We start from the raw sequence: 22,746 nt of genomic DNA on the forward strand, positions 1-22,746 counted from the left end.
TCTTTCAAAAAAATATTTATTCTCTATTTTGGTAACACGATTAACTACACCGAGGTTGAGAGTAAGAGCTTCAAAACAACACTTTATGCAATTTATTCTTTTTTTTTTTTGAAAAGAAAAGAAAAGGAAAGGAAAGAAAGAAATTCAAATCAATACATAAATCACTCAAAACACGAGGACTTTACAGTTGTCATCAAGCAGTCATCTGGCCAACCAGTGTGTTAGTAAAGTTCCAAAGCGGCCCAGAAGCACCAACAAAGAGCCCTCCAGTATACCAGGTGTTACGGTATCCCTGGAGAGCATTCAAGTCCTTGTAGAATCCATTCTTGATCGCATCCACAGGCACAACCAGTTCGTAGGGAGTGTGATTGCCAAACACCATAAATTCAGGGGCCACACCCCCCAATGCTTTGATGCTGGACGTGATGCTGTCCTTGACCTCTGATTCTGTCAGCGCATTCTGTGCTCCGTACCAGTACAGGAAGACTCCGTCCTCCTTGGTGGGAATGAGGGTATAGATTCCAGGAAGTTCGGGAATGTTGTAGAGAGTGTTGGCCCCGACATTGAGGTATCTGTTGCTAAAGGACAACCCGGTGTTGCGAATGAGGCCCGGGTACCATGCCGTGTAGTTGAACTGCTGGAAGAGACTGGATTCATCCGAGTCCAGCCCAAATGACTGCATATTGTCAAGCAGAAGAGGAATAGTAACCAAGATATGCTTGGCCACAATCAACTTGTTGCCGGTGGGCGTCATGACGACCAGTGTGCAGTTGGAATTGTCCGTCGGCCGTTGAGCGTTGATGACGGTCGAGTTGAGCAAAGCATCAGTACCCAGCGCCGCCTGCGCTTTCTCGTACAAGAGTTGATTGTTGGTGTTGGTCACAGCAATTGAAGATCCAGCCTCCGAGTCGAATAGGATCTTGGTGATGCCCTTGAAGATATTCACGGTCGACTGCTCCAGGATGTTGCCAACGCCAGGGAGGAGGGTGAACATGTTGTATGCTTCGGCCTCAAGACCGTATTTCGTGATGAAGTCTCCAAACGGCAGAAGGAGATCGTCAGCGACTGGATATGTCAGATCCCATCCGTAAGCCAGATCCGGGTATCTGTCCAACTGCTCAATATACGCAGTGAAATTGGATCCCACAGTGAAGTTGGAGAGCACCTGACCGGTCTTGAAATCGGCGTAGATGGCAGGTTCGGAAGGGAAGACAAAGTCCTCAATGGGCACATTGAATCGGGCGAAAAAGTCGGTGACAAGCGAAATGTTCCAGAACTCGTGGACGCCATAGTCCAGCGTTGCGCCAGTCGCAGGATCGGTATAGGTCTCAATATGGCCTCCCAGCTGTCCTTGACTCTCGATGACAACGACTGATTTGCCCCTATCCTTCAGTTTGAACGCACCGAATGTGCCTGATGAACCACCTCCAATGACGGCCACATCGCGAGTGATGATATCGCTTGGGTTATAGGAGGAAGTGTCAAATTGGGATGCTGCCAAGGTAAGGGTGGCCAGGGAACTGAAGGCTGCAAGAGACTTCATGGTTGCAGAAAATTCTGTGAAGAATATTCGTCGAGATGAATTTCGAATGCGGCATCGATCAACACCACATGGCTCTTTTTATACTCGATCCCTGACTATTCAACGTGTTTGTCATGAAGCAGGTACCAGCAACCAAAGTTAACCGTGCATATTGTCAGCATCGACGTGGTTATGTCTGATATTGTCTCAGTAGATGCTCATCATGCTGTATCCAATTATAGCATTTGGCGGACTTTCGGTTCGGGGTTTCTGTTCGGATTTCCTTCAATTTCCAACAACCAAGGATTTCGGAGTATCTGACGGAGCAAAATCATACAGTCCGGCCGGTAAGCCTTGCACCCCTTATTCTAATATTTGATTGTAGTAGAATATCGTTCCATAATGCTCAAATTTCTCTAATTTCGGGTCTCTAATTACATGTTCAAGCCATCATGTGTGACTTCTCCCGGTACCAAGACGTGATCGGACAACTGCCTCTCCTGAAGAGTTACAGTCATCTCTGTCTGTCCTTTCCAATCGAAGACTCGTCACCTAGAGACGAAATCGCCAACAAGCTGCAAGCAGCAGCATTAAAACTCACCACAGCCATTCCATTGTTGGCTGGCAAAGTCATCAACCAAGGTAGAGGCCCTGGCAACTCTGGTCATTTCAAGGCCGTCCCTTGTTCCCTATGGACTTCACCAAACACAATTGTGCGGTTCAAAGACTGTTCTGATGTCTGTCCTTCCCATGATGAACTCGTCAAAGCTAAAGGCCCAGTTACAATGCTGGGTGGTGATATTCTCTGTCCACGAAAGGCTTTTCCAGCGAGCTATGAGGAGACAGACTCTGACCCGGCACCAGTGGTAGCCATACAAGCGAATTTTATCAAGGGAGGTCTTCTCCTTGACTGCGCTGCTCAGCACAACATGATAGACATGAGTGGAATCGAGCAAGTGCTGCGACTTCTCGCTACGCTCATGCGTGGAGAGGAAATCCCACCGTTAGCGATTGAGCAGGGCAACCGGGATCGCAGGAATATGATCCCACTTCTAAAATCCACTGAACCATTACGGGATCATAGTCACCTACGCCGTGCCAAACCAGGGGAGAAGCAAACCGCTCTTGTTGAGCCTGATTCTCCCTATCGATGGTGTAACTTTCGCTTCTCGTCCGCGAGTCAAGCCCGACTGAAGGCGCTGGCCTCAAAACCTTCAGAGCACAACAGTGCAGTTTCCTTCATCTCTACCAATGATGCACTCAGCGCATTTTGCTGGCAGCGCATCATCACTGCAAGACAACATCGTCGACGGTCTCCGACTACCATCTCCAAATTCTGCCGTGCTGTTGACTGCCGGCGAGCACTAGGAGTGCCCAAGGAGTATATGGGCCATATGGTACAAATAGCGACCTCATATTTGACATTCCAAGAGCTGGAGACTTTGCCACTGGCCGCTGTTGCATCAGTTTTGCGGGAAAGCGTTAACGATGTCAACAATGAGTACACCGTGCGAAGCTGGACCACTCTCATTGCCAACGAGCCGGATAAGTCAACCATCGTCTTTGGAGGTAAATTCAACCCGGATACCGATGTTGGGTCTTCGTCATGGGCACACGTGAATCTCTGTCGTGAAGAGTTCGGGACTCTTGGAAAGCCATCGCTCATCCGACGGCCGAATTTCATCCCTCTGAGAAGTGATGTATACTTTCTACCTCACACGGAGGCGGGAGATATTGATGCCCTGGTTTGTGTGAATGAGCTGGACTTTGAGGCATTGACAGTAGATGGAGAGTGGAATACTTACACAGAATATATCGGATAGACACCTAATGCATTTATACCATAAAGCTCGCACTACACTATGGAATGATCATATTTACTTCAACCAATGATAACTAGTTCCAAACGTCATGAAATTTTACATAGTCTCCAAACTAGAATCAGAGGATATCTAGTCCAAGGGAATATAGAACGGCTATCCCATGAAGCTAAAGTGTGACGGCTCACATATGATAGCTCACATGGTGGTTCAACACTACGGCAATGGATGATACATCACAAACACCATCCAGTCATGTCGCCAACAATCCTCTTAAAACCTCTTCATGACCTGGATAGATTTCCTCTTCTTCTTTCTTCTCCAGATTCGATATTCTCGTCGATGGCTACAATAGTTTAGATAGGAATTCAGTTCGTTATTATCTACTATTCCGAGCCCGTGACATAATATCGAATCTCGCCTTTTTCTTTTCACACATCTACTTCATTGGTTCGATCCAGAGATCGTAGAGCCATAGTAGTGTGCCCCTCCGACCGACCGATAGATACCGATACCGATACAACGAACCCAGCAGGCATGCCTCGCCCAAGAAACACCGTTGCCTCTACCAGAGCCAACCGAAACGAAACGAACAATGATGATACCAACCGAAATGAAGCGAATACCAATACTGAACGAGAGAACCGACAGAACCCCATCCTTATTGATGGAGATGAGAATGAAGAACAACGCATGATGACCTTGGAGGAGTTCTTGCAATATGCCTCTGAGGAGCCAGAATGGTTGTATGAGAAGCTCCAAGCAACTCATCAACGATATGATGACAGTCTTGATGACCATAAGGTCCGGCTTGCTGAAGAAGAGCTCCGAGGACAAACCAAGGATGGAGAAATTGCGCTTCTGCGCCGTGAAACAGAAGAGATGAAGGGACAACTCCAAGATATCAAGAAGCAACTTACTGATGTGACTGCTGAACGTGACGCATTTGGGAGCCAAATTGCCCGACTGGTGATGGACAGTGCCAGTGGCCGTCGAGCCTCTCCAATGCCCATCAACAGCAAATCCACCAAGATCCCAGATCCCCCAATGCTTACTGATGGAAAGGAGCCCCGATTTGAAGACTGGCTGCTCCTGATGTCTCAGAAGCTTACTGCTAATGCAGACCACTTTGACACTTCCCAACTTCGTATAGCATACGTGGCTAGTCGATGTGATGGTAAAGCTCGGAAACACATCACTCCACGCATGTGAGATGATGCAATAAACCCATACACCGACTCAAAGGATATGCTCAATCACCTGAAAACCATCTATGATGATCCGAACCGTGTTACCACTGCAAAGCACCAATTTCGACAGTTATACATGAAGAACAGCGACAAGTTTCATGACTTTTTCTCTGAGTTCCTTTACCTCGCAGCTGAAGCGGGCGTCGCTGAAGACGACTGGAAGGATGAGCTTTACACCAAATTGACGACCAAGCTCCAGGAGTTGTGCATCTCCAGTAGCATTGGTGATGGAACATTCCAGGAATTCTCTAGCGCTGTCTCCCAGACTGCAAGCCGACTTGAAGTTATCAACCACCGGGCTCAGAAGAATCGAACGTTCACTCCCAACAAGGATATGAGCAAGGGAACTAGTCGAACTGGGACCACCTTCAAGAAAGAACCGACCCCATCTCAGAGCACCAATTCTACCACCCCACGTATGGGTAATGCTGAGCGTGATCAATTGATGAAGGAAGGCCGTTGCTTCCATTGCCAAGAACATGGGCATCTTGCTCGCGACTGTTCCACCAAAACCCCAACCCCTGAACTGAAGGAACTTGAGCAGAAAGCACCTGAGAATGAACAGAATGATGATGCGGGAAAAGTCTAGCCCAGGAGAGAGTCTCCAACCTGGGGCTAGATGGTGTTGACCTAGGTGAATTGGATCTTAGCCAACTTATTGGAGGGAAAGGATTCAATGTGAATAGTCAGGTAGCTCACAATGGAATCAGTATCCCCCTGACTACCCTAGCCGACACTGGAGCAAATGGTTACCTCTTCATGGACACCCAACGAGCGACAGAACTAGTGAAATTCTTTGGAATCCCCACCCGACAACTCAATACACCGATTGGCACAAAAGGGTATGATGGACGAGCTGGCTCAACCATCACTGATGCTATTGTTTGCCACCTGCTTGTGGGCAAACGACGATTCCTGAACCAGCCCTTCCTGATTGCCGACTTGGGCCAACATGACATGATCATTGGACGGAAATGGTTCGACAGCCATGATGTCTGGTTGAATGTGAAACATAGAAAACTGGTTTGGCCAGAACAACGGAGCTGCTTGGATGACATCCAGAGCAAGCAGTATTTGGAGGCTCCAAAACAGATCCTGCAGCGTCCTAAGCCTGACCCTACCCACCAGGCTGATATGGAGCGACGTGATCGACGAATTGAGAAAGAAGAACAGAAGGAACAGTACCGAGTTCCTCGGAAGGAGGAAGCAGACCGGCGATCAGACATGGCCAAGATGTCACGCGCCCTACAGGGTCAGGAGATTAGCACCATCACTACCAATTCAAAGCCCCAAGGGAGGACAACAGACCGATCAGCAATCCAAATTGATATCGCAGACATGGCCAAGATGTCACGCGCCCTACAGGGTCAGGAGATTAGCACCATCACTACCAATTCAAAGCCCCAAGGGAGGACAACAGACCGATCAGCAATCCAAATTGATATCGCAGCAATTGGAGCAGCACCATTCCAAAGACACCTGAAGAGAAAGGACACTGAGGTCTTCATTGCCAGTCTGTCTGAAATTGACCGCATCATTGAAGAAAAACGCGAGAAGGAACGCCAGAAGGAAGATCACAATGAGCAGGAATTGGTACAGCAACTACTGCCCAGACAGTACCAGGAATATGCAGATGTTTTCTCCAAGGCCGCCTCTGATGAGCTGCCCCCTCAACGGACGAATGACTACCGGATTGAACTGGAGAAAGGGAAGACTGCAGAGTCAGAAGTGGGATATAGCCCCCTGTATAAGCAGACTGCAGAGGAACTGGAGGCTGCACGAGACTACATTGTGGACAACCTCCACAAGGGATTTATTGGACCCAGTGCAGCCCCTTTTGCCTCACCTATCTTGATGGCACAGAAGCCAGGGGGTGGACTACGGTTTTGTGTTGACTATCGAAAGTTGAATGCCATTACCCGAAAAGATCGATACCCCATCCCATTGGTTGATGAGTTGATGGAGAGAACCAGTGGTGCAAAAATCTTTACAAAACTGGATATACGACAAGGATTTCACCGAATTCGACTTGACCCTAAATCTGAAGATTTGACCACCTTTCGTACACGTTATGGGACCTACAAATACCATGTGGTTCCTTTTGGACTCACCAATGGACCAGCTGCCTTCCAGCGATTCATCAATGACACCTTGATGGACTATTTGGATGATTTTGTTACTGCATTTGTGGATGATCTGCTCATCTATTCAAAGAATGCTATTGAACATGAGCTTCATGTGAAGAAGGTGCTTGAACGGCTACGCGCAGCAGGACTCCAAGCTAGTATCAAGAAGTGCGAGTTCCATGTTACTCGGACAAAGTATCTCGGATTTATTTTAACAACGGATGGCATTGAAGTAGACCCAGAGAAGACTGCTGTGATCTGCAACTGGGCAGTGCCAACCACTGTTCGAGGTGTGCAATCATTCCTTGGGTTCTGTAACTTCTATCGAAGATTCATCAAGAACTACAGCCGCATTGCTAAGCCACTGAACCACCTGACGAGGAAGGATGTGCCATTCACCTGGACTAATGTATGCCAGGAAGCTTTTGAGGAATTGAAAAAATATCTGACTGACGCCCCGATACTGCGACACTACCACCCTGAATTAGAGACGAAGCTGGAGACTGATGCATCAGATGGAGTGGTGGCTGGAGTACTCTCCCAGAAGCATGGAGACCTCTGGCACCCAGTTGCTTATTATTCAAAGAACATGTCTGATGCTGAGCGCAACTATGAGATCCATGACAAGGAAATGTTAGCTATCATCCGCGCACTGCAAGAATGGCGTGCTGAACTTGAAGGACTGCAACTCCGAGAACGCTTCAACATCTATACAGATCATCGAGCACTAGAATACTTTATGACAACAAAGAAGTTGACTGCACGGCAAGCCAGATGGGCTGAGTTCCTCTCCCGATTCTATTTCCTGATTCGATACCGACCTGGACGAGAGAATACCCTTGCAGATGCCCTTAGTCGACCAGTGACAGATATCCAGAAGAAGGATGAGTACCGTCACCAGATCTTGCTGAAGCCAGAGACTGTTGAAGCACCAATTCAGGTGAATGACCTGGAGCCAGCATTACAGGTAGTGGATCAGATACTCAAGGCCAACCGCAACTCTGCTACAGCAGAAGGATATCACAAGAAAGCTCAAGAGGGAAAGGATGACTGGACTCTCCAAGATGGCCTGCTACTGAAAGGAAACCGATTGTTTGTTCCTGATGATGACCCTGAACTCCGCACCCGACTGCTTGATGAAGTGCATGCACAAGTATCAACTGCACACCCAGGGAGAACAAAAACCCAACAGCTCATCAGAGCACGATACTACTGGCCAACCTGGAGACAAGATGCTGAAAGATATGTACGGAATTGCTCAAAATGTCGGAGAGCTGAGAACCCTCGAGATCATGTTCCAGGGCTTCTTCAACCTTTACCCATTGCTGAGCGCCCCTGGCAACATATATCTATGGACTTCCGTTCCTTTCCAGTTGACAAGAATGGATATGACGCTGCACTAGTGATAGTGGATCGATTTAGCAAGAGACCCATCAGCATTCCCTGCAAGAAGACTGCCACCTCTGAAGATGTTGCACGCATGTTCATCAAACATGTTTACCGGCATAGGGGGCCTCCATCAACTATCGTATCAGACCGTGGACCCCAATTTGTGTCAGCATTCTGGGATGAACTCTGCCGAATCCTTGGAGTTCAGCTGAAGCTATCAACAGCCTACCATGCTCAGACAGATGGACAGACAGAAATTGTGAATCAGCATATTGTCAACAGACTGAGACCCTTCATCAACCGCTACCAAGATAACTGGTCTGATTTGCTGCCAATGATCGACTTTGCTGCAGCAACATTACCATCTGAAACGACTGAAGCATCACCATTCCTTGTTGATTGTGGATATGAGCCTCGGACCTCATTTGATTGGATATCGATTGAAGGATCCCCTCCCAGAGATGAGAAGATTAGTCGACAACGAGCTCAAGGCACTGCCAAGAAAATGAAGAATATATGGACTGCAGTGGCGGAACAGATTAAGCATGCACAGGACCAACAGAGAAAACAAGCAGACCGACGACGTCGCCCTGTTGACTTTGACATAGGCGATAAGGTGTGGCTCTCCCTTCGCCATTACCAGACTGACCGACCAAACAAGAAGCTTGATAGCCAGATGGCTGGACCCTTCCCAATACTCGAACGGGTGGGTAACTCCTATCGATTAGAGCTCCCTGACTCAATGAAGATACACCCTGTGTTTTCACCAGACAAGCTCCGACGGGCAGCCAATGATCCCTTGCCCGGGCAGATGACCGAGCCTCCAGAACCGATTGTGGTGGCTGATGAACAGGAATGGGAAGTGGAAGAGGTGCTTGCCTCACGCCTATGTCGGCGTCGGTTGCAGTACCAGGTAAAATGGATAGGATTTGATGAGGACCGAACTTGGTATCCAGCCACCAACTTCAAAGGATCTCCACATCGAATACGTGACTACCATCAGAAGTACCCTGATCGCCCAGGACCACCATGTCGACTGCAGGAATGGCTCAAGGCCTGGGAGGAAGGAGTTGATGAGATTGAGGACCATCCTGATGATAACATGCCCACACAGAGTCTGGGGACAGACTCTGCCTAAGAAGGGGGTTATGTGACGGCTCACATATGATAGCTCACATGGTGGTTCAACACTACGGCAATGGATGATACATCACAAACACCATCCAGTCATGTCGCCAACAATCCTCTTAAAACCTCTTCATGACCTGGATAGATTTCCTCTTCTTCTTTCTTCTCCAGATTCGATATTCTCGTCGATGGCTACAATAGTTTAGATAGGAATTCAGTTCGTTATTATCTACTATTCCGAGCCCGTGACATAAAGGAGATAGGTGTGATGGCTCAATATCTCAGTGGCTGATATCGACGAACAATGCCGTCCAAGCAAACAAAGAGAAGCATTTAGCGAGGGCACACAGCACAGATATAAAAGCCCTTTTCCTGTAGATAGAATTCCTCTTCCTTTTTTCTTCCCCAGATTCGATATTCTCGCCGATGACTACAATAGTTTAGATAGGAATATCATTTCGTTATTATATACTATTTCGAGCCCGTGACAGAGCCTAAGCGAGGGCAGCCTGTTCGTACTATTCCACACCCGTACTAGTAACTCCAGCCAAGCCAACCATATACCTATTGAGAATCCATGACCCATTTGCTCTTTCCTTTGGCGCTTCCTACTCTACACTCGTGGAACCTGCCCTAAATCGATCATTCTGTTATTTTAATTTGATATTGAAACAGTGCTGGGTTCATTGCTCTGCTTCCCTATCTACAAATACAGGGACAAGACGCAGCTCAAAGAGCTGCAACAGGGTCAAGGTCAGTGTGGGGAAAATCTCGTGCGAATCACGTGTCATGTCTAGATAGTGGGCTGGCAGCTTGACAGAATTGAAAAAGTTCATTGTTCTTGTGCTGGATCACCTGTTAAGGGAAGATTTGTTTGTGGTTATGTGCAGATGCCAAGATGGATCGGTGTTCTGAAGTTGGAAGAGGACAGCCAATAATTAGTCGCTTTAGCATGCCATTAGATTGGAAGAATTTCAGAGGATTGAGATTGCGCGGCGCGGCACGAAGTTGGGTGATGGCTCACCCTCTCTATAGTGCACTCACCCAGACTCACCCCTGGTCGCGCGACTGAAAAGCGACATCACCTCTAACTGGGAGCCATCTTAGTTAATACTAATTAATTTATCAGTACATACGACCATAGGGTGTGGAAAACAGGGCTTCCCGTCCGCTCAGCCGTACTTAAGCCACACGCCGGCCGGTTAGTAGTTGGGTGGGTGACCACCAGCGAATCCCGGCTGTTGTATGTTTTTGTTTTGTTTTGTCACTGATTGTGAGTGAAGAGCATGTCGCAGCCCTACTTGAAAGTCAAGGGTGAGTATTGGGGTAATCAGTGGGTGAGCAGAGCCATGCAACGTGGCATACAGCCTCAATTCATAAACTGCCTATTGCTACTATCAGATCTGGAAGCATTTGATCTGATCAGGCTTTGTTCTTTCCATCTTCAGCATCTTCATGGAGTGATATTGCCAGAATAATAGGCCCCAGATATCTATGATGGACGAAGATTCGTTCGTGGCTTTGCAGCCAAAAAGCCCGGTGCTTTCAGTTGAAGGGGTCGGCCTGGAGCAGCCTGAGGCATAAATGAAGATGGCTAAGACTCCCGTGCCAAAGGGCTGACTATAATAATATATACTACTATTGAGCAGATATTAACGTTGCCTTACGGCATTGTATTTTTGGAAGGCGGCCAATCTTCAATGTTGCTCAAGGGACTGTTGGGGATAGGATTTACTAATATCCGTCAAACATAATACGATTATATGCCCAGAGGACATTGATGAAAGTAGAGAAGATCGGATGAATATTGGATCGATCTAGCGAGCTCTGGAGGGTAGACTGCGACATGTCTACATCCCTATTCGCATTTGCACAATTCTTGCTAAGTTAACCACGTTCAGGCTGTCTTGTGATGTATATCTCGCTTATTCCGATTCGTAATATCGGTTATTTATGTAACATCCTACAATGCAGGGTAGGACGCCTGTCGACCAGGTAGGAACGCAATGCCTAAAGTTTGCGATACGAAGTACTAGAATGAGGCAGAACTGACTCTTGACGAAGAGGAACTAGATAAATAGTGTGTATGATCCTTTAAGCCCCTCCTTCTGATCGACAAGGGCATTGAAATGGCCAGTCAACTTACTACAGATCAGAGACAGGCCACTGATAGAGAATCAGAGCCTGAGGGTCAAGGTATCATTGGAAAATAAAGATGAGCCAGTTTCTTCCCTCAATTCCAAGACAACTCATCACTGAAAGGGATGGCAGCTCTGGGATTCGTACATCAGGAAGGATTTGTAGACCTTCTAAGCGTCTAAGTGGCACACTGACTTTGTTTAGTTATATTGCTATGGAACGAATGGTAAAACACAGTGAAACTACTCTGATCAATCTCATATTTACTGTTGTAATCCAAATACATGAGAAAAACGATTGAGGAACTAAGTTACATATTTTGACTCCAGTTAAGTCTTAAAACAGGCTGGTAACACGTCCCGAATCCAGTCCCCTACCGTGTGCAAATCTTCTCGAGTACGACCGCCAAAGACTACCGAGGCTACAGACTCGGTCTCTGTGACTTCCGCTGAGAGAGTTACAATCACCTGGCCAGACTCAATCTCGGCAGACATCGCATCGTAAGGTACTGAAGCAGGCCCGCAAAATGATACCGTTTCCATCTGAGCAAACGGAAAACCCATAGACAAAAAGTGTCTAGAGAAAAGAACAACACCAATCCCCGCAGCTATACGAGCATTCAGATCCACTACCAGAGGCTGGTCGTTAAGGTCAAAGATAAGATCGATGCCAACCCAGCCCATATATGAGGACTTTCGTAATGTACGTGCCACGGCCGCGATGGTCTGCTGTAGACGTCTTTCGAGGTCCTCTTGCACCCGGTAATCAATAATTACACCTACCCAGACACCATTCTTGGTGACGACCTGCTCTGTGGCACCAAGGAAGCATGGTTGGGGAGTATCATAGCCACTAACAAAGAAGTTCACGCCGTAGTGTGGCCTTCTAGAATGGATGAACTCAGATAGTTCGACCTCCGTCCCTCCTCGCTCGCGGTACCGGCGGACAGCATCAAACATATATCGTCTTTCTTCATCATTAGTCACGATATACGTGCCTTGTCCTGAGCTACACCGACAGAATTTAACCACAAAAGGCAGTTGATGGCCGATCAGGGTGCATCGCTGATCTTCATGTAGTAATGAAATAATTGTCAATGATGGTGTGGGAATCTCCGGGTGAGTGAGAAACCGCTTATCATTCAACCTGTATGAGAGTTCTGGTGGCACTAAGCAGTCCTCGCTGACCATCCAAGACTTAGGTCGCCAATAGATCAACCTTTTGTTTTTAATGGCCTTTTTCCGGTGCTCTGCCATATGTGGACTATCCAAATCAATATATTGGATTCTTGGATGTTGGTGTTTCGGAAATTGTTTCAGTGCTCGTTGGATATTGTCTCTGGAATTATAAGGAAGATAGAGGATGACGTCCGCGGGCCCTACCATTGGCAGATGCCGGATTGTTCTAAAATTCAGAGCCCATTTCTTGAAACGGTGAATGTCCTCTCCTTCAGAGCAGTATATAGAGGGATCCTCATCCTCGGCAAAGATTCTTTCCCGCTGGAAGTTGTCATGGAGATCAATATGGGAAGCGGCCATGGAATGTCATATTTGGTGTGTAGTTCAGCGAGAATAGTGTCGAGCTCAACAACCATGATAGTGTTACGCGCGGGGATAATAAAGATGTATATCTGTTGAGGATGCTTAACTTGGCGCTTGGCAGTGGCCGGTGGGGGAAACGGTGAGGGATGTGGATTGTGTGTTGTCGATTTTGGGTCTGATCGAAATTTGGTTAACCGCCGTAGCTCAGAATAACGTTGTAGGCACTATTCGGAATGAATAGATGAAGAACTCTGGTTCAGAAAACTATCAAAAGTAACTCTCATTTATATACAATCTGGCGGCCATCAACTAACTACTAAAGGGAGTCTTTGGGAAAAGAGTCAAACGAGTACAGATTGCATAGCCCGAATCTTCAGCTCCGGCTGAGAATTTCATCACAGGTGGCCCCATTTCGATGAACAGTTCAGCTCAGAAATGGTGTATTACACGAAGACACTAGCAACGTACCCGGTGTTGTTCTTAGATTGCATATTGTTGTTGTGATTGTAAAGGAGTTGTATTATTTATTGGTGTCCTGAGCCAAGAGACCCCTTTATATACATATATGATACAGGTCTAGTTCTAACATGGTATGGACTTGAAATTTTGTTCTTACATGTAAATTCAGTAGTTCGACAGGTCGTAATATTACTTGCGCTACCAATGTCATTCGGATATCACTAGAATCACCGGTAGCATCTGGTAGGCTCTGGTAACGCACAACGCATATAAAGCTGTCGCACCTGGCGAGCTCAAGAGCAGTCGAATCACCGACCTGGCGACCTTGATTGAACCCCGCGCTTAGTAGCCTACCATCTCGCTACCAGTCATTACCAGTAATTACCTGTGATGCCACCTGGCGAGCGCTACTTGGCGACCTGGCGAGCCCTGCCCTCAATTCATGCCGTTGACAAAAATGCATTCATATCTATCTACATCAGCATCCATGGCCGCGCATTCTCGAAAGTCAAAATATTGAGTGGATCTGCAGCTGCTGGTCTTATTCCATTCAACAAAACTCCGCATCAAGGTGAAGACACCAACACCACCATCTTCTTCAAGCAGCAACCCCTTCTATTTAGGGAGGAAACCAGCGAATCTTTATCAGCTGGATTAGGAGAAAAAGCAGATTCAAGATTTTCAGGATCAGTCTCTATATTCAGTCGTTGCGGAGCAGATGCTCGAAAAGTTCATGAAGGGCACAGAAGTTGCCATGCAGGATGCTGTTCTATTAAAACGAGAACTCCATCAGCTTCACACATCAAAATGAGCATCGGAAAGAAAAGAAAAGGCTGACACGAACTTTTATTCAAGATGAAGGGAACTTAACTGGTGATGAGGGACTGCGAAGATTGAGAGAAAGCGAGGTGCAAGAAGAGCCATCGTCAAGATCACGGCGGCCTGCACGGTGCAGTAATTGCAACCAAGAGGGCGATAATAGATTAAAATGCCCCCTTTGATAGCAATAGATTTAGTAGATTGTCATGCTTCAACAAGGAGAGGATACTATGTAGATATACAGAGTAATTAATATGGGACGCCCCCGGCCGCGCCTCTCGCTGATATGCACCTCTCGGTGATAAATTACGTATTAACAAAGAGGAGCACTTATAAACTATAACCGCTTCATTTCTGGATAGCCTGTTATTGTGAACAAGTCTTTTAGCTAGATTTACCTGTAATTACCCCGCATTCATGGAAAGATATTTAGGGTCTTTACTGAACTCGGGGTTTATATTTTTACAACCTCGGCATCTTTTCTTAATGACGTTGTGAACGCGGATCTTCTTTCCTCTCCGCATTTTGATATTTGAGTGTCAAGAAGCACTGATTGTGACAATGCCTTGCTATTGATCCGGGGCCTTTGATCTGAAGTGGTCACATCTTGCATTCTATTCGCATGGATTATACAGACAACTTCGAGGGCACGCCTGCCTTCCCTGAAGGCGTACAGACAGCTCCCCTCCTCCGTCTATCACTGGAAAAGTTATTGTGTCACGACGAGACTGAAGTAAAGAGGTTGTGCAATGCGTGTGAAGAAATTGGGTTTTTTTATATGGACCTTCATGGCACTCACACCGGCAACAATATTCTCAAGAATGCAGATAGGCTCTTCGCCATCGAACAGGAACTATTCGATTTAAGTCTGGAGGAGAAGCAAAGATACGACTTCAGCAAGGAAGGCTCATACTTTGGTTACAAAGCCCAGGGAGCTTCTGTTGTGGATAAAAAAGGGAATCTGGACAGAAATGAGTTCTATAATGTCAGTTTCCTCATCCTTCCTCCATGACAGACAGTAACATTTTTGTTTGTAGGTATCCAAGGACGACATCGTTGGAGTCTCAACTCCCCTCCCTGCACCAGATGTGATACATCGAGAACGAGCCACATTGAAGTCATTCATAGAGAATGCCCACTCGATTGTTGGCATAGTGCTCAGAATTTTGAACCAGCATCCCCAACTACCTTCCTCGACACTGACGAATCTCCATCGTCTCCGCGGGGTCAGCGGTGATCAAGTACGGTTCATAAAAGCACCTCCACAGCCAAAGGACGATAAACAGACTGCACTGGGCGAGCACACAGACTTCGGTAGTGTTACCATCCTCTTCAATCGAGTAGGTGGGCTGCAAGTGCTACCACCGGGACAGGGTGCAGAATGGTGCTATGTTAGACCACTGCCTGGACACGCCATCATCAACCTAGGCGATGCCATGGTAAAATTCACCAATGGCCTGCTGCGCTCCAACATCCATCGTGTTGTGTCACCCCCGGGAGCCCAGACCAATTCAACAAGATATAGCCTTGTCTATTTTGCTCGACCGGAAGATGAGGTGAAACTCAAGAGGCTCGACGGGAGTACTTGTATCCCACCGTTGCCGGAAGGAGTGGTTGAGGAAGATATAAACAGTAAAGACTGGATCAAACGAAGAGCCCTGGGAAATAGGGTTGCTTTGCACAAAGAAATTGACTTTGATAAATTTATGGGAACGGAGCAGCAGAGTCGAAGATTGGCATAAACTGACCATGGAGTCACTGAACAATTACACCTATGCAACTTTCCTTCTCCTTGACATTGGACAGTGGTATCCTTACATGATAATATCTTTTCAATGATGCTGTGATTGATTGCTGGTCTGATTGTCACTGCCAGCATCACTGGCTTGGCCTTTGTCTCTCTTTAGTGGTATATCCTCGGAGAAATATTGTTCATAATTCATGCTTGAATATGTTCTCTAATGCTTGTATGGGGAATGTTTTGTTGATTCTGACCTGCCTGAGCCCCCTTCATACGGATCAGACCTGCCCAGGTCAATGCTGGAGCAAGACAGTATTTTAAGAGGCCGGGCTTTTCCAGAGCCCGGAGTAAATAGCGCACCACAATGCTGCGTTGGCAAGTCCTTTGTCAGTCCACTCTTCTAGGAGGGATGGTTCAGTAGATGCTGCTGGAAGTCCGATCAAAGCTTCCTCTGTCACTTCCCTCGGAGGCACTTCGTGGAGAGGGTAGAAGAATTGTTTGACGAAAGAAAAATTGTGTGTATAAAAACACCTCAGTATGCTCCGGTGCCAGATGCCCTTTTCGACAGAGAATTCTCCCACTCGAATGAAAAGCTCTAGAGCTTTCGGGTCCAAATGGCGTCGAAAAGAATCGCAGAGCAAGACCTAACGTATTGGTGGAGGTTTTAACGAAGACATTGCGTCGCAATTAAAGCAAATGAAATGATAGCAGCGCTTTGCTCCATACCAGGATCAACATGGCTGATTCACCCTATCCCATCTCCGCCAAATGTACACAGCAGTCTTATGGCCGCAGGTCACATTTGCCAGTTCTACATGGTTCGTACGGGCTGGATGGGGCTTCAAGGCTGCAGAAAAGGCTGCTAGGAAAGCCATGGAATCTATCCAGCACAAGGCCCTCCACAGGATAGCTGGTGCATTCAGAACAGCCTCTCGAGCTGCTCTAGAGATATGTCTCACCATCCCTTCTCCAATGATTACATCGGAACGCGCGGCCAAAGAATCATACCTCCGGATAGCCACCTCACCCTTACGGCCACTATCATTTAGATACGCCGCTCTGGCCAACGACCAGCACCAAGGAATGTATGGGAGCGACGCATGCAATGGGCCACCAGCCCAGACCATGACCCTCTGACATCACCACTAGAACGATGGGGACGGCGAATCGCAATCTCTCTGAACAGGTTGGAAGTTATACACCCACATGTGACCCCACCATGGTGGTCAGGTCTGGAATCCCATGTAGCAGAAACTCGGGAAGCTGCCTTAGAAGCTTATCAAGCTGCTTTACACAGCAGCACCAACATTTTTGCATACACAGACGGCAGCTCGACAGAACAGGGAGTCGGAGCAGCAGTGGTTTCACCTCTACGGCGCCAGGCAGTTCGCATTGGCTCCCCAGCTACCGACACAGTATATGCAGCGGAATTGCGAGGCATACAGATGGCGCTCACCGAAATATGCAACACTGGTGGACTGGCATCCCAACTTTCCCATCAAGCCTATACGGCAATCATCTTTACAAACAATGAGGCGGCGATACAAGCGTGCTCTGCCCCAGGAAGGCCTTCTGGCCAATATATCCTGAGAGAAATCACACGGACCACATCTCAGCTACAGGAACGCGGCTGGAATATACAGCTGTATTGGCTCCCGGGTCATGAAGGCATCTACGGCAATGAGTGTGCTGACGCTCTCGCAAAAGAAGCTGCTAATTCCCCAGCACCCAACGGTGTGGAGCTCACTCTCATGGCTAGCACTCGAAGAGCCCTCCGCATAGAAGCAGCAAGCGCATGGAAGTCTGAATGGGCCGCCTCCACCCATGGGAACTCCCTCCATCGCTTATGGAAAGAACCCTCAAAAGCACCAATGCAACTATACCAAGGCCTACGGAGAGCCGCTACATTAGTCCTCATTCAAATGCAAACTGGGAAGATTGCGCTGGCCAGCTATCTTGATACCTTTAAGGCTATGGAATCGACTGAATGCTCTTGCGGACGTGGTATCCAAGACACACGCCACGTTCTCCTCCACTGTACCAACCAGGCAGGACCCCGGATGCGTCATCTTACACAGGGATCAAGGCGGGAGCTGGATCACCGAGCCTATCTAACACAGTCAGACTTGGTGCCGAAGGCAGTGCGCTTCATGCTTGAGACAGGCCTTCTAGGCCAGTTTCAGACCTTACCAACTACATACCGAGTCACAACAACGGACACGAAGCAATCGGCAGCATAGTGCAGCCAAGGGTATGCGCTTGCAGAAGAAGGGACGGAAACGAGATAGTATCCAACAAGCCCATGGATCTTCATGGCCATGGGAACAGCAGTACGAAAACCAGCAGCACGGGATATACAACATGCGGAATAACATATTAGGATGTGTAGAAAGGCGACGATGTACATAGATTACCACTACGGCGGCTTACCCGGCCGCCCCGCAGGACCTGCCGCCACTCGGCCTATAGGGCTGACAGATGCGTGTATGAACAACAACAACAATAATAATAATAATACATCAAGAGAACACACCATGTCTCTGTGTATCTTGAATCTTGTTCACCTTTTCAGTCAAACCACCCAGGCCTTCAATCAATTCTTTCATGCTCCCTGTCTCTTCCACGTCCTGACCATTGATTTTGCGAAGAAGGGCCTTGCAATAAGCAGCTGCAACTGCAGCAGCATAGTAATGCCACCCACCTTGTTTAAGGATGTCAGCGGAATCACATAGTTATTACTCGAACCACTAAGCATGGGATCTCATCCACAATACCAGCTGCTTTCATCTCAAAACAGATTGCGGTGTTATAGCCTCCACGTAGGTAATCTCGATCCTCGGGGTCCTTAACAACTCCATTACCCGAAAGAACGAGGCCTCGGTGGATCATTGGCTGCTGTTGCTGGCGGAGAGGTCGTGGCACAAGCTTCTTTTCACTCCTGCAAGATGAGACATGCTACGTGACCATCGCACGATTTTCAGTCATTTACAGATCAGAAACCAAATTGTGAAGCTGCGTCGAGATATTTCTCTTTCAAGTCCTTCCCATATGCAGACGAATAGAAAGTAAACAACTAATGGTCGGCCCCATGATCCCGTTGCATTTCAACGAACCAGCTCGGTGGTCGCGACTCCTGATCCGAGACTGGGCTTAATCCTCCATCTAATACTGCTTCTGTCGGCTCTGATACCTCTGCTGTCCGTGTTCTCTCCACCGTCTCTGGTACTTCTTTCTCCGCATTCGGCTCGACATTTGTAACGCTCCTACCGAGTTTCTGGTTCGGTCCATCATTGAAATAGATATTTGCGTTGTTTATATGACCCGGAGTCGGATCTATGCCCTTGGCATCTTCTGCATTGAGTCCGGTCGAAATGTCTGCGGTTCTAGTCGTCCGCATTACGGTAGAAAATTTGCTGCTGTAGGAGCCATGATTGACAAAAAAGATTATCACACCCAGGATGACGCTGAGGAACGACACAGCTAGGGCAGTACCGTAAGCAGTCCAAAGGATGGATTGTGAGTAGGCGTATATATTGCGGTAGGTGATCATGGTTACATTCACGTCTGGGATATCTGACATGGAGTAATTCGGTCTGTAATGGGGTGATTTATTAGCATGATCAAACAGAAGAAAAAGGTATAAGGCATACTGGAATACGCTCGAACTCATCATTGAAAGCGTTATATTTTGAAACAATTGCTCCAAAGCGTCTGACAAGGGAATTGATGTGTTGTTAGGCTGTATGGTAGACTGTTCACGCCAAAAATTGCTGAGGGAATCCCCATGGTTGTCTTCGTAGATGGCCATACGTAGTGTGCTAAATTCGTTTGTGTTGGATAGTCCAGTTGTCATGACACTTGTCCGATCAATCCTAATTGATGATGAATTAGTACTGTGTATGGTTCTGCCATTACCTCCCAGCCTTGTAGTATCCTTAACGTGGTACGTTTCCTTGTTGATGTTACCAGTCAAGAGACTTCCGAACTGCGCCATAATAGACTGGTAGGAAAAAGTCTCCATAGCCGTCCTATTATGTATTCCAGCGAGGTCTCCGGAACCAGAATAGGTATACATATCACTCAGATAGTCCACCTTATTCAAGCGCTCAACCTTGCGTAGCTGAATATTCTGCTGACCATTGAAATAAGTGAAGTTGGCCGTATATGATGCATTGTACAACGTACAAGTAAGAAATGTTGCATCTTCTGTGGTGCGATTAAGGTCTGCATTCGATAGATCACCTTGAGCTAACATATGTGGAAGAGTGACCATATAAAGTTGCAAGGGGCCCATTATCTGAGAGTCGTATTTCCCTGGGAACATATTGTATACTGTGCCCGGAAGTTCATTATACAACCCTTCATCAACATAGCTCTGAATAAATGGCAGCGACCCGTATCCGTATCCCTCTGGCATCCATGACAGATATCCAAACGAAGAAGCCAATAGCGTTTTATTCACGTCGACAAAAGTAGCATTTATTATTGTCGATCGCACGTTCTCCATGACATCGCGGCGAAGCTTGTCGTCGGCATGCTCACAGCCCAGCGCAGGACCACTAAAGTCCAACACCCACGATGAATTGGAAAAGGGAGGTGTGATAGGCAGAACGGTCTTCTGCATGGCAGTGCTATACACGATCTGTTGAACCTCAGGTGTGGAATCCGAGTAGTGCAAGGCGTCTGTTCCGGATCCGTTTATTAGTTTTAAATTGGAAAAATTGATATTCGCAAAGTCCACGCGAGGAACTTTGGTCGAAGTCGAATTCGCGAACGATGCCATGTGCACATTCAATGTCGCGGGCGTTATGATAGATGCCACCGGCAGAAGCCATGCAATGCAGGCAAGCAGCATGCTGACCGGGTAATGCCGCCATAATGGGAAGTTGAGGATCATGAAACCATTTTTCAGAACAGAGAAGAGGTCATCTATACTACCGATCCTGGATGTGTGATCTTTGATCGATTTCCATGCGAACTGGTCGAATACAGTCGAAACAGCGACTCCGAGAAGGGCTTTGACGAGGAATGCGAAGAAGGTTCCAACAGAGACATTGACCTGCTGGTCTGAGACGTGGTATGATTTTGTTAGGGAAAATGGAGAGCTATTGAGCACAGATTTGTCGTTGAGGCGCTGATAGAAAGCATGGTGACCGATTGAGAAAGCAAGAGCTGCCAGGAATGACGATACCATCAAAATTGGAGCGGAGGACCGTAAATTGAACGGGAACCAAGCCATTTTGCATGGGTATAGGCAAGTTGGAAGTTGTCATCTCGCAGGGGTAGACTTTCAAGCAAAATGGGAGCAGGTTTTGTCGAATTCCTGGCAAGGCTGAATCCAATAAGTGGCCGTGCGAATACGAGACGAGGCTACATGATCGACTGTAATATACATTCCAACCGACCATAGCCTTGTGTTACAGACCTTAACGTAATCTATCAAAGGCGCATATCACCGAGAGGCGCGGTCGGCGGCGGCGCATACTAATTACTCCGTACATCTAGGTAGTATCCTCTCCATGTTATAAAACATGCCAAATCTATTAAATCTTATTATCTAAGAGGGCATTTTAATCTATTATCGCCCTCTTGGTTGCAATTACTGCACCGTGCAGGCCGCCTGGTCTTGATGATGGCTCTTCTTGCACCTCGCTTTCTCTCAATCTACCCTCTCTGGTTTGAATGGAATGAGAATAGCACCGGCGGGAAAAATATCAAGGGCAAAAATAAGAAAAAGACATGCTTCAACACTGGTCATACAAAACGGATCAACAGACTTGCTAACTGCATTCATTGTATCCACTAATGCAACCAATAACGTATTCCACGGGCGAGCGGCGCGCTCTGTATTTCCATATACAATGTCCTATTTTCAACGCTCATATCTCAACAACAACTCTGTAAAACGTAGTGTACATAATATATATAGTGTATAGTTGCACCATATACAATATCATTCGAGAATTTCTTAAATTGGTGGAGATGTGAGCATCTAAAAGTTGCGCATTTATATGGGAATAGGGACTGGAAGCACTGGAAGAAGCAGTTAAAACAGGAGAGGGGTAGCAGGGAGGGTAGCCCAAGGCTGAGAGTCAGCCTAGGCCACACCCATCTTGCTCCAGAACACAAGGAGAGCACTGTGCTCAAAAGCCCTGCGCATACAGGCGGTCTGGGGCGAGGAAAAGGATCGGAAAGATGACAGAAGGGGGCTAACGCCTCAAGAACCTATGGGGACAAGAGACTGTAGAATAGCCACTGACCTCGAGTCCACGGATCATGGTCTATCATAGCTCTAGGGCTCGGTATGGACAATAAACTTGATTAAATAATATATGGGAATACAAAGCGCGCCGCCCGTGGAATACGTTATATTACCCTCGCTTATGCAACAACTGTCTCAACATGAGCAGCTGATCGACCATACTCAGGCCCTTGTTTCTCGGCCCCTCCGGCAGTCAGCAAGAGTCTGCGTTGTTTTGTTTCATCCATAACCTTCTTTGCGAACGGTGACCGTTCCCGTATTGCAGGTTCTTCTCGATAGAAGAAGTATATAGGGGCCGTGACCAGCACGGAAATACAAGCAAGAATAGTTGAAGCGTACTCGTAGGAATACTTTGTCCCTATGTTTTCGTACATGGGGGTCGAATACAGGGCCGCTATTCCGGCGAGGAAGTCACGCGCAAAATCGTTGCCTCCTGTGGCAGAGGCTTCGTACACACCATAAGCCGCGACGGTGTAATCAATTGATGATTGATATATAGAGTACTATAGATGAGTTGGTTACAAATTGCCGCTCTAAGATAAGGTGAAAG

The 22,746-nt window shown here is 47.2% G+C and overlaps 6 protein-coding genes across 6 annotated transcripts; 3 read left to right on the plus strand and 3 right to left on the minus strand.

Annotated features, from left to right (window-relative positions):
• Positions 1-193: 193 nt before the first annotated feature.
• ACHE_70159A (uncharacterized protein) lies at positions 194-1,543 on the minus strand (the record flags this gene model as incomplete). The annotated part of the gene is made up of 1 exon (XM_043282461.1): positions 194-1,543. One exon carries the CDS (start codon positions 1,541-1,543, stop codon positions 194-196), a length of 1,350 nt encoding a protein of 449 aa, XP_043139838.1.
• A 431-nt stretch (positions 1,544-1,974) lies between these two features.
• ACHE_70160S (uncharacterized protein) lies at positions 1,975-3,345 on the plus strand (the record flags this gene model as incomplete). The annotated part of the gene is made up of 1 exon (XM_043282462.1): positions 1,975-3,345. One exon carries the CDS (start codon positions 1,975-1,977, stop codon positions 3,343-3,345), a length of 1,371 nt encoding a protein of 456 aa, XP_043139839.1.
• Positions 3,346-3,879: 534 nt separating this feature from the next.
• Positions 3,880-4,554, plus strand: ACHE_70161S (uncharacterized protein; the record flags this gene model as incomplete). Its single annotated transcript, XM_043282463.1, has 1 exon — positions 3,880-4,554. One exon carries the CDS (start codon positions 3,880-3,882, stop codon positions 4,552-4,554), a length of 675 nt encoding a protein of 224 aa, XP_043139840.1.
• A 7,149-nt stretch (positions 4,555-11,703) lies between these two features.
• ACHE_70162A (uncharacterized protein) lies at positions 11,704-12,333 on the minus strand (the record flags this gene model as incomplete). Its single annotated transcript, XM_043282465.1, has 1 exon — positions 11,704-12,333. The coding sequence occupies one exon, from the start codon at positions 12,331-12,333 to the stop codon at positions 11,704-11,706; it is 630 nt and encodes a 209-aa protein (XP_043139841.1).
• A 2,638-nt stretch (positions 12,334-14,971) lies between these two features.
• On the plus strand, positions 14,972-15,935 carry ACHE_70163S (putative oxidoreductase, 2OG-Fe(II) oxygenase family; the record flags this gene model as incomplete). The annotated part of the gene is made up of 2 exons (XM_043282466.1): positions 14,972-15,178; positions 15,231-15,935. 2 exons carry the CDS (start codon positions 14,972-14,974, stop codon positions 15,933-15,935), a joined length of 912 nt encoding a protein of 303 aa, XP_043139842.1.
• A 3,072-nt stretch (positions 15,936-19,007) lies between these two features.
• Positions 19,008-21,173, minus strand: ACHE_70164A (uncharacterized protein; the record flags this gene model as incomplete). Its single annotated transcript, XM_043282467.1, has 2 exons — positions 19,008-19,527; positions 19,585-21,173. 2 exons carry the CDS (start codon positions 21,171-21,173, stop codon positions 19,008-19,010), a joined length of 2,109 nt encoding a protein of 702 aa, XP_043139843.1.
• Between the last annotated feature and the right edge of the window lie 1,573 nt (positions 21,174-22,746).

This window comes from Aspergillus chevalieri, chromosome 7, assembly GCF_016861735.1.
Source record: "Aspergillus chevalieri M1 DNA, chromosome 7, nearly complete sequence".
Classification (NCBI taxonomy): Eukaryota; Fungi; Ascomycota; class Eurotiomycetes; order Eurotiales; family Aspergillaceae; genus Aspergillus; species Aspergillus chevalieri.